The sequence below is a fragment of the Siniperca chuatsi genome, linkage group LG11 (assembly GCF_020085105.1).
Source record: "Siniperca chuatsi isolate FFG_IHB_CAS linkage group LG11, ASM2008510v1, whole genome shotgun sequence".
Lineage (NCBI taxonomy): Eukaryota > Metazoa > Chordata > Actinopteri > Centrarchiformes > Sinipercidae > Siniperca > Siniperca chuatsi.
In genome coordinates this window covers 7,106,364-7,126,778 of record NC_058052.1, presented here as the reverse complement: position 1 = coordinate 7,126,778, position 20,415 = coordinate 7,106,364, and the positions used below count along the sequence as shown (strand labels likewise).

Here is a 20,415-nt window from a genome sequence, read left to right as displayed (position 1 = left end):
ACTGTTTATGATAATACACAACCCACTGAACAATCACAGTTATTAACACATTCAGCACTTTGACCTCAATTTTCTACATAAGTAATTCATAAAAGTACCATGCTTTCGAGAGTAACATTAAAAATCTGTCACTAATATTGGATTTTCCATGATGACATCTCTGTGTAATTACTTGAGCTGACCCCGTTAGAGTGTTAAGACTCCATGATATTCCTCAGCAACAGTAGCTGAGGCTTTGTTATCTCCTGCGGGTGACACGCAGCAGAAACAGCATGGGGGCCATTAACTGTTGACTTGGCTGATGCTGATACTGTTGAAACAACACTTTGAGCCAAGGAGTGTGGCTGCTTGCCTTCGTCCATTGGACACTGCCAGAACAAAATGCAATTATTGGTTATGTGTGTGTGTGTGTGTGTGTGTGTGTGTGGAAGAAGGAGAGGAAGAGAGACGGAGACAGGGACAGAGACATGATGATACTGTATGTATGCCTGTATGTGTGAGTATGAGAGTCCATTAGCAGTGTGGCTCAGTATGTGGAACAAACATTGATGCACCCTGGCTACCGGGGATTTGTTAGGATACAGCTAACTTATTACCGGTACTAGAGCCTGGAGTGTGCCAAAAACCATATTATAGACTTTTACAGTAAGACGGTGTAGTCCCTCATTCGTCCAGGAGGACGTTTCGGCTCCCATCCGGAAGTCATTCTCAATTGGGATCCCAATTGAGAATGACTTCCGGATGGGAGCCGAAACGTCTTGATTCTGAAAACAGTGTCCAGATGACTACGACTGAAACCTTTTCTACGACTTTTACAGTGTTTAACAATTAACAAATTCCTTAAAATCTTTTGATAAAATCATTGCATATCCTTTTTGATATTTTTATGGCATTTTTCTATTGGCAGTAGTGGATTTCGCCATTACTGCGCTTGATTCAGACTGCCTTCACATGTACGAAGGATTTAGAGGAAAAATGCATCCATGTAATGCAAGGCAATTTTATCTCATCTCAACGATTACACACTTTAACATTTTAACATTACGTGTACACAGTGTGTCACTTAAAAAATGTATGTCGAACCCACTGAGAGACAACAGGAGCTTTGATTGGCCAGCTGTTTCTTTGATTTACCGGCTGTGTCAGCAGGAGTCATGTGCAGGATCAGACCAATACAAGCTCCTACTGCTGCATCATTTAAATGCAAATTAAATGCATCAATTAAATTTGTAAAAAGAAATACTTTATAAATCAATTTATTAATCAAAAGTACTATAAAACTTGATAATTATTCACACGCCGCAACATGCCAGGCCCCATATTTCTCTGCACCTGTTAGCATTACAAAGTTATTATGGTAACTGTCACGATACTTTTTGGTAAAAATGATGTCTGGTATGGATACAAAGCTATAAGTGACGGATGAGTACCTTGCTAGAGGGTTTATTTCCTTTTCTTGTTTATTCACACAGTAAAAGGTTTAACTTTTCAATTTTGATTTTGATCCATACCAAAACTGTTTTGAAAATAAAACGAGCAGTCATCTCATTCTCAGACTGGTGATTCTATGTTGGTTTCTATAGTCACTTCATTATTCCATTCTCAAAGCAACTGATTTTAAAAGAGGTGTGTGACTGAACTTCAAAGACCCTTATGACAGACTATGTTGAGTTATATTTCATGATATTTTTACATCATTAAATTATTAGAGACACACCACAGGCTAAAAGACATGGCGGTGCACGTGACATTTAATTTAATGACATGATGCCCATACAGGGCTGTGTCATCATGCAATAAATACTCCTATAGAAAGCAGAGGCTTGTCCTGCAGTGCATAACATGCCATGTTAGCTCCGGACCTTATGTCTGTGCTGTGGCTCTCATCCCAGCAGTGTTTAAGAACCAGAAGGCCGTGGCTAGACGAGTCAAACAGACGCCTGCCCTGACCTCAACACAGGAAGCACCTGATCCTGGCAGGAAGCTGCATGCGCTCCTCCGTTCCCCCTCATTTGCAGGCAGTGCCCGACCTTTATCAGCAGAGGGACAAGGGCACATTGCTGGAATGTATGGTGCAGACATCTGCTAGTGATCACGCTGGAACCGCTGGAGAAAGAAACAGATGTATCTTCTATGACATGGCTTCATAAAAACAATGGGGAAAAATCTCAGTGGAGAAATATCAATATTTTCGATGGTATGTGAGTGTGGAAAGGGGATATTTTCATCCCATACTATCATTTTTCTTGATAACAAGAACCTAGCATCAGGTGCTGAGCAATATCTCATCCGTACGGCCTTAACAAGGTCGATGTAAATGACTGTACAACATTCCCTTACAAAGTCAAGCCATATGAAAATAACAACCATCAAATAACATTAAAAAATGGTTGTTGGAGCACCACACTGTATCCAATTGAAAACTGTTAGTTGCCAAGTGAATGAATAAGGTATTGTAAGATGGAGAGGCAGATGGATCCAAGCTTGGCGAGAGCAGGGAGCCCAGAACGTTATCATTGTAATCCCATAATGGATGCTTTAGGACTGGAAAGGAGCGCTCCTCGTCCTGCCACTGGATACCACTCATGGCTCTTTGTCTGTGGTCTGCGCAGAATTACCCTGTAATTGCTTTGGATTGTTCTGTGCAAATGAAAAACACGTACAATTAGGATTACATAGAATAACTCCAGAATGTCTGTGGTGCAGACGTCTCAGGACGGCGCTGTCTGTGTATGCAAAAACACAAACTGTAGGGGGGAAACTGGGACACATTTTTCCTCATTTGTCTTCTGCAAACTGTTTCACATCATGCATACAGTGCATCTTCATACAATGTCCCTTCGCTTCACACATACACACATGCACAAACACACGCAGATATACCCCACTACTAAGCAATGATTTTCTCATTCCAGAGCAATATCCCCTGCGTGAACCAGATGTAAGGAGAAGAGGACGATGATTCTATCACATATGAGATACAATTCCCCTGTGAACTGCAGCACGGAGCAGGCAGATAGAGCAACGGAGGGGAGACAGGGAGGGAGGCAGGGGGAGATTGCCTGTCTGTAACCAGTCTTTCAGAAAAAAAGAAGGTAAAGGCTCTTGGATTTCTCTTTACTGTAGCTAGCAGCTTCCAGTCAATAAAGAGGCCATTTTGTTCTACTTAAAAACTCTGATGCACCCGCTGCTGATGGACACCATACTGCAACAATGTCTGTCTAAATATTTTAGTCTTCAGACTCATTTAGTCTTAAAAGTCTTATAGTAGCAAGTTTTGCAAACAGTGTGCATATTAAAATAGCTTTTCCACAAATTTGTCAGCCTATTGAAACGAGACATATAACTCCACTAGCATTATAAAAATTAAACTTGTCTTTCTTTCTTTTGTTTTTCTGTTAGTCCGCTGTAGGTAAGAGCAAACTCACACCATGCTGTGTAGTTTTTATACGAAGAACCCCCCCATTTTCCGAAACTATAATTTTAGGGAAGGTTTTGCTGAGCACACCTGATCTTTTCCACCAACCGCTTGCTGCATATTCACACTTTTCACACCTGGCAACTGGCCCAGTTCAACTATAGTCTTCTACCATTGGCCACTGAGCAACTTCAGTATAACGACTACCAGCTCAAGTGTTATATGTTTTATATGTTTTACTGAAAGCCCTTAGAGAAATCTGAGAGGCAGGGGAGAGCATAGCTCATTTATTTTCCCAGCACGGATTTCTTCAGCTGATCTGAGGATTTGAACTAGCAACTTCTGTAGTACAAGCTCCTTCCTCTGGCTTTTAAGCCTACTGCTGCCCCCAACACAGGTGATACATAATAGGGCAAAGACTGTATTGCAAGACAATTTTGCCTGGGGCTTTCTCTCTGGCAATTTGCACTAAATCATTGCCTTCTATTAGGCTTGTCAAACAGTTAACAGCAGGTAGAAAGATAACAGTGGAGAGGGAAACCTATTATCAGAAGAGATCTACTTAATCATGTTCTCATTGTGCTAACTACTTGAAAATACAATGTTAGTGAAATTAAACAGTTTCTTGCTAATTCGAAGTATCAGGAGTTATTCTTAAAGTGTAACAATATCCCTTATCTTAATATCTTTTTATCAGAGCTCAGCAAAATGTCCATCTTAAGAAGCCATTCAATCTGGCCTTAAGGCCTGAAACATTTCACTTCTTCACTGCAAAAAATATGTCAAGTATGTCAAATTTAGGTGAAAACATTTTAAGTATGAGCTTTGTTTTGCTTGAAACAAACAAATGTGGCTGCCAGTGCAGTAAGTGATTTTCACTTTATTAGATTTCTTAAAATAAGTCAGGATGGCTTAACAAAATCAAACCAGGTCAAACCAGGCTTTGAACCTACAAGCTTGGTGTTGGGAGACATGTGCTAACCATTGAGCCACCATGCTAGCTGACTACAGATGCTGTGGCTCTAGCCATCGCAATTTTTTTGGATTGGACTGCCATGAAATTTTGTACAGACCGGAGACTGAGAGGGCGTGATAACTGTCAATCATTTTTTTATTTGGCCAATCAGAGGCTTACAATCCACTGTCAGTCAAAAACTAATTTCCCCAATATGCCACCTGAACCAGTTGTCAATCACTATTTAATTTGGCGAATCTCTGCACAGTATTATAAGGGGGGCACACAAACAACTCATGCTCCATTCATCATTTGTTTTGTACGGACAACTTTCAGCATGCTAGCTATGCTAGCTAACGCTGTCTGCTAATCAACTCTTTGATCATAACAGGATATAGTAACTTTCACCACTGCTCATTTTAGAAAGGCCACCGCAAGAAAACTTTGATTAGATTATCAAACGGACAATGGATCATAGATGTTTGTTTTTGGCTTCCAGCATTAGTTAGCGAGCCTTCATTTTCCCAGGATCGTGCCCGGTGGGCGGAGAAGGGTCCAACTGCAGACCTCCCTTCTGGGGCCACTAGTTCTGTGAGCCAATGGGGTTTGAGCATGCGTAGTAGGGTTCCATTGTATGAAGTAGACTACATAAACTTTCACTTATTTCACCTCAACAATCCACCAAAATCTGTTTCTGAACAAATCTGAGACAAGAAATTACCAATGCAGTTGTTGAATCTTCACTCATTTTAGCTCTCCAAGGCCTAACCTTAAAAGTTTGTTCTGACTTTCGTAAGGCAAAAGTGTAGTAGTGCACTTCCAGTTTCCACTGCTTTTCTAGCCTGTTAGCTTACTACTATCGTAGAAAAGGTTTCAGTCATAGTCATCTGGACACTGTTTTCAGAATCAAGACGTTTCGGCTCCCATCCGCAAGTCATTCTCAATTGTGAAAAAATGGGACAGGAACTAGAAATTTACTACCATAATTCCCCATAGAGGTTAGCGAGTTAGCTAACATTAGCTTGCAGTTTACTGCATACAGCTTGTGGTAGCTTATTAGCCGCCAGCATCTGGCTTTCCAACAAAACTTGCGACGTGTGATTTCTAAAATGAGCAGTGAAAGTTATATTATATATATTCTGTTATGATCAAAAGTTGTGTACTTCCACTTTAAAATGTTGATTAAAAATGTTGCTGTATGTTGATACTTTGATCCTTTGACTAGAGCTGAAAACTTCTAACCATTTAGAAACAAGGTAAGTTTGTTTCTTTGTGTCATACCTCACCCTTCTCCTATAATTATCCGATTTAAAAAGTGATTGACAACTGGTTCAGAAGGCATATTGGTGAAATTAGTTTTTGATTGACAGAGGATTGTAAGCCTCTGATTGGCCAAATAAAAAAAATGATTGACAGTTACCACGCCCTCTCAGTCTCCAGTCTGCAGAGATACAAACTTGGGCTCCTCCAGAGAGACACACTGAACCCCTACTCAAGGAGCCAGGGATTGAACCAGCAATCTTCTGATTATTAGACAATCGCTATATCTCCTGAGCCATGCCACCCCTCATGTTAGCATCTTAAGCATGTTAGCATGCTGACATCAGCATTTAGCTCAAAGCACTGCTGTACCTACAGTCTCACAGGTCCACCAGGATGGCTGTAGACTCTTAGCCTTATTTATTAACAATGGATATTGTGAAAATATTAGTTTTGTTGACAATTTTAGCCAATAATAATGGAGTTACTTCAAAGTTAGTTATTTTCCATGAAATGTAAACATAATTTTATCTGTGCACGGCACATGTGTAATAATTGCTGTAGATGTATGACATAAGCTTTATTTTTCTCTGACAATTGCAACGGCTTATCTTCAAAAATCAAGATAACCCTGCAGCCTCTCTTGTTAATGATAAACAAATGTTTGTGCTGTATTCTGTCATTGTTTTTCTTGATAAAATTACCATTGTGAGAATATGTGCCGTCAATGAAAGTAAACACTTGAGGCATGTCCTATCTGACTGTCTGTAAGACAGTAGATTTCAGAACTCAGAGACCTGCTGGCTTTCATTCCGGCCTCATACTCAAGGACTACTTTACACCTGGGATGCCAGGTGGAGCCAATTAATTAACTAATTTTAAAAAAGTGCTAAGGAACATTATTTGGGGACTATGGTTAAGATATATTTTTTATGATACAAATTCTGATGAATCAGTCTGATGCAGGAAAAAATTAAGTACTATGACTATAATTTTAATTTAAGTTTACATTCAACATTAAACTACTCATTCAGTTACTGGTAATAGTAAGAATAACACTGAAGGTATAAATAATATTCACTTTACTCTCTTTGTAGCCTAGCACATATTTGAACTGCTATTTATTTTATTTTATTTTATTAGTAAGTATCAGTGATATGATACTGTGTTTTGAGCTACATGCAACAAGTATCTGGGTATATCAAATATTAGCAAAATGGACATGATTTTAGCTTTATTACTGTACTATTAGCAAAAAGGCTAACCCTACAGCTATTGTTGTCTAGCTAATGCGCAAGCTAGTGCTAGCTAGCTAGGTTTAAAGCTAGCAACAAAAAACTGCAGGAATGTTAATTAGTAATAATTTTATTATTATTATTATTATTATTTTCTCTCAAGAACAAAACATCACACATTGAACTCTGTATTACTAATACATTTTACATACATTTTTATTTTCTTTTAAATTTAACTCCCGTTTTTGCTTACATTTAACATCAATTTTAAGTTTTAAGAGTGAATAAATATCATCCACTCATGCCCACTCTATGTTAACCTCACATCCTTATGGTAAGTCCTTGCCACATCTGAGCTGCTGTTCACGTAGGTTTTACATACATTTTTATTTTTCTTTTAAATTAAACTCCCGTTTTTGCTTACATTTAACATCAATTTTAAGTTTTAAGAGTGAATAAATATCATCCACTCATGCCCACTCTATGTTAACCTCGCATCCTTAAGGTAGGCCTAAGTCCTTACCACATCTGAGCTGCTGTTCACGTAGGTTGCGAAACTCCAGTCCATGGAGGTGGGTGGGGAACACACACACCGTGTCGTTGCCAATCCCCACCGAGTTGCTTCGAGCCCAGAGGAGCAGCCACTTAAGCTGACAGTCACAGAACAAAGTCTCAGTACTGAAGTGCCTGGAGGGAAAACCAGCAAACAGTTACAACCTGAGTGTTTGTGATTGTATTACTGGATTTGAGTGACCATTCTTTGACTTCATCCAATAGGTGTTTGTCACAGCAGACATTTTGACATATCATAACAGGAAAAACATATGACAAAAAATTTATAAAATGGCAAGGTTTACTGGCCCACCTACATGACACAGAGCCATAATGCCAGTAGTTACCCGTGTGCTTTTCATGCTATAAGTCAAAATATCTGCAATGGAAGCCTTTATTTGACTTTTACCCTTACCTCTGTATCCTGAACAACAACAAATGAGGTTTAAATCAATTTTTTAACCACAACTTAGATAACTGAATGTATTATGTGCATGATATATATATATGTGTGTGTGTGTGTGTGTGTGTGTGTGTGTTGGCCTTACAGCACTCTGAGAGCCACGAGGTGTGTAAAGAGTCCCATGGTCAGTGTGGAGAAGATGTTCCCAGATAAATTCCTGTTTGTCAAAAAAAGAAAACAGGTCACTCATCACATGCACTAACGCCACACTACTGTATTTTGTTGTACATTACTAAAACCACATCAAACACTATACTCTGTACAGACAGTGCAAATTAAGCATAAAGCAGTGCAACGCATGTTTTCAATTTAGGGGTTACTCACAATTTTGAGAGGTTGCCCAGATCTAAAAACATTTCAGGGGAGAGACAGCCAATCCTGTTGTTGGACAGGTCCCTATAAGGACAAAAAAGGTAAAGAGAGAAGAACATTCTTCAGTTTATCAAGTGAACATCAATTGTACTGATACTGTAGTCAGAACAAGAGACAGAACTTAAAATAGGAATCAACTGCAAAACTACTGTATGTGTCTGTGTTACTACCTGTTTTCATGTATGCTTGCCTTCTTAAAACACAGAGAACTTAAACAGCTGTGAAGGCTGCGTTAGTAAACCAGTGCCATCTTCATCCATCTACTCAACTTTCTGGAATATCTGTCATGACCTTTTGTAACCTTTTACTCCTCATATAACCATTGCTGGCACACAACTCCCCCACATACACACGTGCAAATGCAGCGGGCTTCCGTATGCGAGTGGCTGAGCGCTGTCGCATCCATGGCTCGGTGCCCTCGTACTCTGTAATTAAAGAGCTGCTTTGCTGGAGCAGCTGTGGGAAAATAAGCAGAGCACTCGAGTAATCACCAGTTGGGGAGCACTTAAATTAGCACTCTGCTGCTCCCCGAGCTTGGCGCACACGCGCCCCAAATCAGCATGGCTAACTCACTGCTTGCATCCCTGCCAGCCCAGATCCCACTAACTATCAGGCTGCAATCATGTCACTCACTCTGAAGCCTATATGTAGAAAGCCAGGATGAGAGTAATCGTCGAGAAAATTACTCAAGTAGAAGAGTTCACCAAAAACAAACAAAAACCCCCACACCGCCAAAATCATTACTTTGTGCATGTTTACATTGCAAGTAAGTTTATAAGACATTTTAAGTTTTATGTAACTTTCAAAATCCAAGTTTGTATATTATATTGTTAATAAAAGCCAGAAGAAATAAAGAGGCTTTGTTAATGCAATTAATATGCATACTGTCACATTCTTAACAATGGATAGTAAATCTGCCTTTTGAATTGTTAGTATTTTCTCAAACACTAAAATATTGCTCAATTCAATACACTTAGTGGTTTTGCCTTTACAGCCTCACTTGGCTTGGTATGACCAGTAGTTTATGGTGGCTGGAAGATTCTCAATGGACCGCTACGACCTGCAAGGCGAGTGTCACATAACAGACCGAGACACCCGAAGGCGTCAGTAGACAAATTTTCATTATCCTTGTCTATTTGTACTGTATTAGATGGTATAATGCATAACTGAAAAATTAGTAAAACTCTCTACAGCAAAGGTAAAAACGGGGTTCGAAGATTTTCAAATTTTAAGACAAAGATCATGAGAAACAAACTAGATATTTGTAAGCCTAACCTCCCTGTTAAATATGATTAGTCTTTGAAAACCATGTTGAAGGAACAATAAAAGTCATTTATTTTCTATATTACAGTTGTATTGTCACTGAATTTTTGCTGAGGTTCTGTAATGTGTGGGTCTGTCACCCAGCAAAAGACTTTGACTACACCTCCAGCTTTGTTCAGAAGGTCTGCTGAAGAAAAAGACAGATGATGAAGAGCTAGGCCACAGCTCAATGCCATTGGAATAAACAGACCTTTAATAATCAATTCCAACTGAAATGTGCCCCTTTTACATTTTTTGATAAAAATATGTAACAGCATCGTCAAACCCACAGCCAGCCAATAGTGGTCAGCAGGCAGCAGCAAACACGCTAGCAGATTAGCTCGCTAGCGGTAACGCTAGCTCCGCTAACCCCATTGGTCTGTGACCCTCCCTTTGCAGGTTGTAGCAGTTTATGGAGTCTCTCTACGGTGGCTAGTGTCAATGTGCTTTTAGCAAAGGTCACACAGTCTTCCTATAAAGCATTGGCTAGCAGAAGATCAGTGACTCTAATCCCCAAAATCTGAGTGGAGAAAGTTAATGACAAATGCTCTCCCTTAACACGTCCTGCTGATGTGCCATCTGGCAAACATGAAAACCCCCAAATTCTGCAGACTGTGGTCACACTGGGCAGCTCCCACTTATGAATGTGTCTAGTAAGGTGAAGGATGGCGCTGCTTAAAAAACGGCATTGTCTTAGCATTGCCTGGACAAAGAAAGTTCAGAAAAGCCAAAAATAGTAGTTTCAGCACTTTTGCCACAGTTAAACATTTCAGTCCTCTCTTCACTCTGTACTTTAGACACTCCCCATCGTTGTCTCTAAAGCCAGAGGACTTGTCCCCGTGTCTCCTGGAGAAGGCTATTATAAGGCTTCATCATACTTACAGTCTCCTCAAAGCCAGCAGACCACGGAAGGCCCCGGGCTCCACTGTACTTATCAAATTATTCTTCAGGTCCCTGGAGAAGAGAGAGAGACAACAGTTACTTCAGTGATCTATCTATCTATCTATCTATCTATCTATCTATCTATCTATCTATCTATCTATCTATCTATCTATCTATCTATCTATCTATCTATCTATCTATCTGTCTGTTCTCTGCAATGAGAATAAGTGATAGGTTAGTTTTGAGATGACATTCCAGGGTTGCCGCGGATCCTTAAAAAGTCTTAAAATGTCTTAAATTTAGTTTTTGATATTCAAGGTCTCAAAATGTCTTAAAATGTCTGGAATTGTAGGAGGGGAGGTATTACATTTGATCTGGGGCAGAATGAATGAGCATTTCTATTTTTTTTCTTCAGTTTTTATGTTTTGTTTTACCAGTATTTTATATCTTTTCGCAACATCTAATATCTATTTGTTTGTACGGTTTGTACTTAAGTACAAATTCGAGGTACTTGTACTGGAGTATTTTCTTTTCATGCCGCTTTCTACTTTTACTCCGCTACATCTCAGCATCAAATATAGTACTTTTTACTCAGCTTTAGTTACTTGTTACTTTTCAGATGACAGTTTTTCATATGTATCTCCAAATGTGGTGATTTTGAATGTTTGTGATAAACTGAAGGATGAAGTATTCCTTTATGGGTAGAGAAAATTCTCCTACTTGTTGTTAACCCCCCCCTCGATCAGCTGGAAAATGCAACATACACATTCAGTAGTAATATTAATCCAGAAACATATATAATAGTAAAACACTGACAGGGACCATTTTACTGCACAGTGAGTACTTTTACTTTTGATACTTTAAGTGCATTTAGCTGATAATACTTACTTAAGTAAGGTTTAGAATGCAATACTGCATATTGCAATACTTTTTCAGTGTGGTATTAGTACTTTTACTTAAGTAAAGAATCGGAATACCACCACTGCCGCTCTGGCAAAGCCTTCAGCTACCATTCATCTGACTACCACCATACAGTTGTATTTGCGTTAATGAGAAGGTAGTTATGTTAGCTAATGTGCACTGAATATTTCAGTTATTCAAATTCAATAAAACTCAGTAACGGTGTATATTGTATAATAGTATTGTTTTTTTCCTTTTAGAGACCTTTAAAAAGGTCTTAAAAGTCATTAAATTACTACTACATGCTGACCATATAAATCAAAGCCTAACAAGTAAACATGGTTCATGGTTTATTGAGCACACAGTAGAGTGCAGTTCACAGGATAATGATTTGCTAGCAGTTGGGAATAAAGGGAAGGAAGTTTTTCAAGCTAGCAGAATCAAGAAAATGTTTATAGTCTTGCAAAAGGACAGCTTTAACCAGTATCACATCTAGACCAAAGCATTCAAAATGAGAGAACTCCAAGTGACATCTGAAGTATTTGTGCTATTTTAAAATTAATTTCTAATAAAAATGTTACCTTTGTTCATATATTATTAGAAGTGGGAAATACTGGGGCCATTCATCAGTGAGTTAACTTGCACCTGTTAGCTGGACAGCACAGACCATTTCCTGCATGCGTAAGACCCAGACCACATCCAGCCAAGAGGCAAAAACACACATGTTGCTGTTTCAGCCAGGCACTCCTTGTCCACCCCCACCACCCACCCCAAAACCTCTGATGCTACTAAAAATGGATCTCAGAAAAATCTCCTCTCTGGTTTTCTCTGCAGGCCAAAGAAAACTTCCTGAAATTGTGTCCCTGGCTTCCTTTAACTTTGGACTGTATGTCCAGTGTGATGAGAATGAGAAGAAGGGTAGTGCCTTTTTCCAAATGTAAGCAACAATGTAGCTCAACTCAGCCCAAAACTTATTTTTTTAATCAGCAGTCGCACACGCCAGACCAGGGCCAGCCAAAAAAAACAAAACAAGACCAATGAGACAATCAAAGTTATAGCCATTGTCCCAAAGTGAAAATAAAAGTAATCCTAGAACTCTCTTTATTTGACACGTGGGACAGTTTGGTAGCAAAATGCTCCCTTTTGCCTAATTTAGTAGAAGCTAAATAACTCACCATGCTACATTCAATACAGAATGAAAGATTTATAGGAGCCATACAGTAAAGCAGATTTTCTCTAGAGATTGGAAGCATGAGATGACATTCCAGGGTCCGTGCAGATCCTTAAAAAGTCTTAAAATGTCTTAAAATTTCTGGAATTGTAGGAGGGGTTGAGAGGTTGTTTACAGTAAGTGATGCTAATTTGGTCAATATAAAGCATATAAAGCATTAGTTACACATACAGAAAACGAGTCATCGTTAGCGGCAGAATAATTACTCCCATCTACGGTTAATGATCTGTATCTTCAATTCAATTCAATTTTATTTATATTGCGCCAATTCATAAATGAATACACTCCACCCAGTCTTATTAATACTCACGTTCCTTGAGGCACTGGCCGTGGAGGTGGAGTTGCAGCCATCTTCGACTCAAGCCTATTAATCAACCCTAAACCTACACTAAATTATAACTCATTTGAAAGCCTTGTTCTTAGTCTTTCACAGCCGACCTGGAAAACACGACAGCCAATTCTATTTGTTATAGTGTGCTCCTGGTCCTTATTCTGAATTTTTATCAGAATTATTAGAGTTTTTATAAAGTTTAGTCCTTAAAACAGATAAAGTAATTATTGTAGGTGATTTCAATATTCATGTGGACGTTGATAATGATAGCCTTAGTACTGCGTTTATCTCATTAGATTCGATTGGCTTTTGTCAGAGTGTACATGAAGCCACTCACTGTTTTAACCACACCCTTGACCTTGTTCTGGTATATGGCATTGAAATTGAACATTTAATAGTCTTTCCACAAAATCCTTCATTATCTGACCATTATTTAGTAACTTTTGAACTGCTATTACTGGACTACACGCCATTAGGCAAAAACTCCTACTCTAGATGTCTATCAGATAGTGCTGTGGCTAAATTCAAGGAAGGGATCCCATTTGCATTTAATTCAGTGTTATGTCTCAATATAACAGAGATCTCCTATGCAAATCGCAGCCACTCCCAAATTGACAATAGTGCTGCAGGCTCACTGTGAACGACACTCAATTCTATCGCCCCTCTAAAAAAGAAGAAAATAAAACAAAGAAGGTTAGCTCCATGGCATAACCCCCAAACCCGCAAATTAAAGCAAACATCACGAAAGCTTGAAAGGAAATGGCGTTCCAACAACCTGGAAGAATCTCGTTTAGTCTGGCTAGACAGTCTTAAAACATACAGGAAGGCCCTCTGTAATGCCAGAGCAGCTTACTACTCATCATTAATAGAGGAAAAGAAAAACAACCCAGGTTTCTTTTTAGTACTGTAGCCAGGCTGACAGAGAGTCATAGCTCAATTGAACCATGTATTCCTATAGCTCTCAGTAGTAACGACTTCATGAGTTTCTTTAATAATAAAATTTTAACTATTAGAGAAAACATTAATCACGTCCTGCCCTTGGACGGTACTGATTTGTCTTCAAATACAGGAAACCTAGAAACCACTGTAAATCCTGATATATATTTTGACTGCTTTGCTCCTATCGACCTTTATTAACAGGTTATGTACCACAATCCTTTAAAGTAGCTGTAATTAAACCGCTTCTTAAAAGGCTCACTCTTGATCCAGGGGTTTTAGCCAACTATAGACCTATATCTAACCTTCCCTTTCTCTCTAAGATCCTTGAGAGAGCAGTCACCAATCAGTTGTGTAAATTTCTAAATAACAATAGTTTATTTGAGGATTTTCAGTCAGGATTTAGAGTGCATCATAGCACAGAGACAGCACTGGTGAAAATTACAAATGACATTTTAATTGCATTTGTCTCTGTACTTGTCTTGTTAGATCTTAGTGCTGCATTCGACAGGAACCGCACTAAGCTGGTTTAAATCCTATCTATCAGATCGATCTCAGTTTGTACATGTTAACAGTGAGTCCTCCGTGCGCTCCAAGGTTAGTCACAGAGTTTCGCAAGGTTCTGTGCTTGGACCGATTCTATTCACCTTATATATGCTTCCTCAGGGCAATATTATTAGGAAACACTTCATAAACTTTCATTGTTATGTGGATGATACACAATTATATCTATCAATCAAGCCAGATGAAACTAACCAGTTAGCTAAACTTCAAGCATGCCTTAAGGACATAAAGACCTGGATGACCTGCAATTTTCTGATGTTAAACTCAGACAAAACTGAAGTTATTGTACTTGGCCCCAAACACCTTCGAGACACATTATCTTAAAATATAGTTACTCTAGATGGCATTGCCCTTGCCTCCAGCACCACCGTAAGGAACCTCTGAGTTATCGTTGATCAGGATTTATCCTTTAACTCCCACATGAAACAAACTTCAAGGACTGCCTTCTTTCACCTACGCAACATTGCAAAAATGAATGGTCAGGCACCATTGTATCTTAAAGATCTCATAATACTATATTACCCGACTAGAACACTGCGCTCCCAGAATGCAGGATTACTTGTGGTTCCTTGAGTCTCCAAAAGTAGAATGGGAGCCAAAACCTTCAGCTATCAAGCTCCTCTCCTGTGGAATCAGATCCCAGTTTGGGTTCGGGAGGCAGACACCATCTCCACATTTAAGAGTAGGCTTAAGACTTTCCTCTTTGATGAAGCTTATAGTTAGGGCTGGCTTGGGTGAGCCCTGAACCATCCCTTAGTTATGCTGCTATAGGCCTAGACTGCCGGAAGACTTCCCATGATGCACCTCTTTCCTCTCTCCTTCTCTCGCTCTCCATCTGTATGCATTTTGTCTTGTTTGAGTGAATCTGTGTGCTTGGTTTTACCATGTCACCTGAATATACCAGCTTTCTATTTCTGCTGACTTTTCACAATCAGAATTACTAATGAGACTTTCTGTAGACATCCTCCAGGGTTCGTCATTCACACAGCAAGGTGTAGCACGCCTTAGGAAGAGCACTGAAGTTGCCTTTATGACAGGCTAACCTCCTGGTCCAGTCAGGTCAGCTAACGGCTAGCTCTCATCTCCCCTCTCATCCAAAGTTGCCTTTGATCATGTACAATATGCTACAAAAGAGCAGGTGGAGGTGAAGGTCAAAAAGTCATCTGTTGTGCCTGCAGCACCTCCTTTTATCCTGAACCGTCTTGCAGCTCACTGCTCTGCCGTCTCTGAATTTGCTGAATGTTCAGAACTTTCCACCTTATACACTGGCTGCCTTACCAAGAGGTCACTGCCCAGTGAATCTACATACAGTAAATGTACTACTGTACAAAGAATATCAAGGAATGCTGAATCCAATTCTGTAATGTACATAAAACAACCAACAGCAGAATCGATCATACCTCTATAAGAACTCCAAGAACCTCTAACTCTCTCTCTAAGAAAATTAATAAACAAAACATTTAAATTGAAATATTAAAAACTGAAAATTTTTAATTGCCGTTTTTTAATTTTGAATCAAAAATCATTATGTTGCCGTGTTATTATCCACAGAAATATTACCTTAAGTGTCAACTGTAGCCTTGTTTGTTTTACTGGCTTCCTGTATGAGGTAATTTTTAAAGCCACATAAAACAAATGATGGCATCGCGGGCAACACCTTTTATAGTCATCAGACCTGAGCCAACAAGTGTCTGCAAATAAATGTTATAAATTATAGTTGTGTGTTATAAACTGCTGAGGTTCCAGATGGGTGGGGTTTGCTACATAATACAACAGAATGGGTGCCAAAAACTTTCAACAATCAGAGGAAACTATTTGAAAGTCGATTTAGCATCCTTTCTTGTGATGAACTGTCTGGCATGATCTGTAATGTCCTCTCTCAGTAAGCTCCACAAGTCTGGTACTCCAAACAGCATAAAACAAACAGTAAGAATTATTTGCAGTGCATACATCATATTGTGAAGTTTGTGTTGGAATCCAGCTCTGAAGTGCATCAGAGGCCTCACACTGTCACTATGTAGCCAAATTTTTGCAGTTGTTTTTTGTGGACCCTGGACAGAATTTAATAATGTCTCCTTCCCACTCTCAACACTTTTTAACTATTTAAGTTGGTACCCTTCGTACAACATCGCCTTTGCATTTAGGAAGGAGCAACACTCATGGTCATGAGTTCTGTTTCCCATGTCCTCCCCCACTGTATGCACACACACAAACAAGGGCACTGCCATGAATTCCCAACTGGTCTGGCCTTAGGATCCATGTTTCAGCTAGCTTTACACCCGTCCAGATTTATTCATTTACCCTGTTCAGGGTCACAATAAGCTGGAGCCAATCCCAGAACACATTGAGTGAGGGTACATCTGGACAGGTCACCAGTCTAACACACAGACGATCAATTTACCTAATCTGCTTGTCTTTGGACTGTGGGAGGAACTGCAAACTCCACACAGAAAATTCAGGTGGCTGATTGATTCAAACCCAGAACCTCCTTGCTGTGTTAACAACTAAGCAAACTAATTCACAGACAGGATTCTGAAACACCTTTTACAGAATAACTCGTAAATTGGCCTGGTAATAACAAATGGTCTGTAAACCTGTTTTTGATTTCATTAAAAGAATTAAGAGAAGAAAACTAGTTGCCAAGCTAGGTTTAAAGGGACAGTTCACCCAAAATCAAAAATACATATTTTTCCTCTTACCTGTATTGCTACTTATCCATCAAGATAGACCTTGTTGTGAGCAGTTTCTAATAGTTCCTACATGAAACTACTCACAACAAATCTGTGGATTATCTTGAGTAACCAGGTCATGATTTCTGGAAAAAGACATTGCTCTTGAGTTTTTCAAATGTATTTTTTTTTTGGCGCTTTGAGCACCACAAGCCGAGTGCCATATATTCCATTATATTCAAAAAATGCAGACATCTCCACGGCCGATACCTCCAAAACTCGGCAACTCATACCAAAACAATCTAGATGGATAAATAGCACTACAGGTAAGAGGAAAAATATGTATTTTAAATTTTGGAGTGAAATGTCCCTTTAAGCCAGGCCAGTATTTCACTGCATATACCATACTGAGGTGTTTTGTGCAAGTAAAACTAGGTTTAAAATATTCCATGTCATGTTTGTGTTTAGCCATGTTACAGAGCGAGCTAGCTCCTTTTCTATCTCAGCTACTAGCAGGAGGACCGCTAAAACATGCAAGGCAAGGACAGCATGGCCAACAGAGCCAGCATCCATAGGCTACTTGTACTGTAAAACTGCACATTGTAGTATGCAGCAGGAAACAGTACTTCAAAAAACGTTTTTTTTTGACAAAGTGGATCCATTTGTTTGCAACCCACATGAGATCCTCTCACAATGGACCCATGTTCCACCTTTGGAGTGCGACCCACCAGTTGGGAAACACTGACTTGAGTTACAACTTCAATCAAGGTCTGGGTCTTGGTCTGAGTTTGGCTTTTTAACATAAATACTGTACTCTTCTCAGTCAGATTTTTTACTTGTACTTTAACATGCTGTTGTTGATGAAGCTCCACACTTCCTGTGTACACACTTTTAATGTAAAACACATAGAGAAAGCACTGCTTTGCAGTGACAGCACACAGCAACAACATATTAACACAGCAAAGTGGAGCAAATCAGAACACAGGGAGTCTTCCAAATTGAGTATATTAAATATACTTATAGAACAGGGAAAATAAAACCTAAATACTGGCTTTGATAATAGCCTGCCTCAAATAAAGGCCTGGCTCTCTCTTCAGTTGAGGTAAACAATAGCTCTGTCCACTATTTGAGGGTTTATGGTACACACACACACACACACATACATACAAACAAATGATGACTACCTTTGGGGAGACTTGCCCCACATATCCATTGTAGATACAGCTGGAGCAGCTCAGATGAGATGAATGTTTAAACAATAACCATTTTCTACTCCCCCATCTCTGCATGTTTGAAGAGCAGGAGCAGCCCTCAGTATAAACTCCAACATTTGTGGTTAATGTTTGAAAAGCTACTGAAGTGCTTCCCAATTAATTTAAACTGCACTGTATATCTTAGCTTGCTCAATTTCTCTCGAGCCATGTGACCCCGAGGATATCTGCCTGCTCACTATGTGACACTAATGGGCAGATTCCTCCCTGAATCTAGATGATTACCACATCACACAGCCACACTGCTATGGAGGTGTGCACACACATACACTTACTGTGAGTGTAAAGTCACACACTAACACTGACCAGACCACACACATTCTCCAGGCACAGCCTCTAGACAGAGCACTGCTTTCTCTTTGATAGCAAACAGTATTTAAGCATGCAGAGTCTCATTAAATAGATCTCAGTGTTGATGTAATTATTAAAATACCATCAGATTCACAAAAGGTCAAATTCTACATGAAGTACATAAGCAAATAAAACTGAAGCTTGCTGCGGCCACTTAGGCACTCATCCAAATGGAAAGTGATGCTGCATGATGTATTCGATTGTATACGCACTTAATGAAATGAGATGATGACATACATTCATTAATATAACTTGTATCATATTTTTCAGTGGCATGTTAGTGTCTAGAGCAGGATGTGTAAACGTAAAGGCACCTTGTTTCCAGTAAACAAGAAGAATCCCGCATGTGTCAGAGGGCTAATAATCACAGCACAGAGCAGTGACCACAAACACACGCACACACACTCATCCAATGTTTATCATATTTTAGACTAAATAGTGTAGTTGAGTTGAGTTAAAACTATTCTAATTTTGATAACTTAATTGTTTTAGCTGTATAATCCAGCAAAAATGCCAAACATTTGTCCATCACTTTGCTCCAGACTGAAATATCTCAATAACTATTCAAATTTTGTGCAGACATTCATGGTGCCCAGAGGATAAATCGTACTGACTTTGGTGATCCTCTGATCCTCTCATCCTTTTCATGTAGCGCCCCAACATCAGGTTGACACATCTATTTTATCCACTGAAATTTACTGAATAGATTGGCACAAAAATTTGGCAGAGACATACGTGGTTCTTAGATGAATGAATCCTATTAGCTTTCACGATTCCTTAACTTTTTGTAATTGTAATAACTCTGATGATCCCGTAACTTTTCATCTAGCACCATCATGAAGTCAAAATCTTTATTTGTCCAATACTTTGTTTTATTATCAAATACCTGCAAAACTAACAAGATTCCCATCAACTTCAGCTGTACTTTGTGTTTGGTACTAATTAGCAAATGTTAGCATGATAAGAAGCTAAACTAAGATGGTGCACATCATACATGTTATACTGTAACTGTGAGCATGTTAGCATGCTGATGTTAGCATTTAGCTGTAAGTACAGCCTCACAGAACCATTAGCATGGCTGTAGACTCTCACGACTGTGTGGAATTTTCATAAACTAAATGATTAATCAAAAAATAATAATTCACAGATTAATTGATTATGAAAGTAATTAGCAGTTGCAGCCTGACTGGCAATACCAAGGTAGAGGCAGATACAGTATATTAGCTAAATGTTTGTGTTTTTCACAGCAATAGAACTGAAAAACATGCAGCAAATTCCTTACTTTACTTCTCTCACCCTCCCTGTAAAAAACTTTAACTGGCTATGTCATTAACAAGACAAGTGTAATGTATATTGGCATCAACCCTGATGCTAATGTGGAATGTTTATTAAAACCATTTATTCACATGTTAAATATTCACGGGTCAGTTTGCAGATGCTTTGAGGGAAGGCATGGCCACACACTCTGAATTACAGCAAACACTCACCGAGACAGATAACCACGATTGTAAATAAATATGTGTTGAAAGCTCACTGAGGAGGGGAAAAAGGTGGACAGTCAGACAGTTCAGTCCAATTAAACAGACTGAATGTGCACGCATTGTGACAGGCTTGCAGCTACCGCTGCCAGAGCATCAATTGGCAATGGACTTTCCTCTATGAATGTTTGCATTATGAAAATATTACATACAGTAAGCACCACAACACCAGGGGGCATACATTA

The 20,415-nt window shown here is 39.1% G+C and overlaps 1 protein-coding gene across 4 annotated transcripts in view; it reads right to left on the bottom strand.

Annotated features, from left to right (window-relative positions):
* Positions 1 to 20,415, bottom strand: part of LOC122884563 (adhesion G protein-coupled receptor A1) — a 166,350-nt gene that overhangs the window by 127,037 nt on the left and 18,898 nt on the right. For 2 of the 4 annotated variants that reach the window (XM_044214628.1, XM_044214630.1), the window contains exons 3-6: positions 10,440 to 10,511; positions 8,208 to 8,279; positions 7,969 to 8,040; positions 7,392 to 7,555 (exon numbers count right to left, since the gene is read on the bottom strand). In XM_044214628.1, the coding sequence (XP_044070563.1) occupies positions 7,392 to 7,555; positions 7,969 to 8,040; positions 8,208 to 8,279; positions 10,440 to 10,511 (380 nt within the window). The other 2 variants (XM_044214629.1, XM_044214631.1) reach the window with 2 other exon arrangements.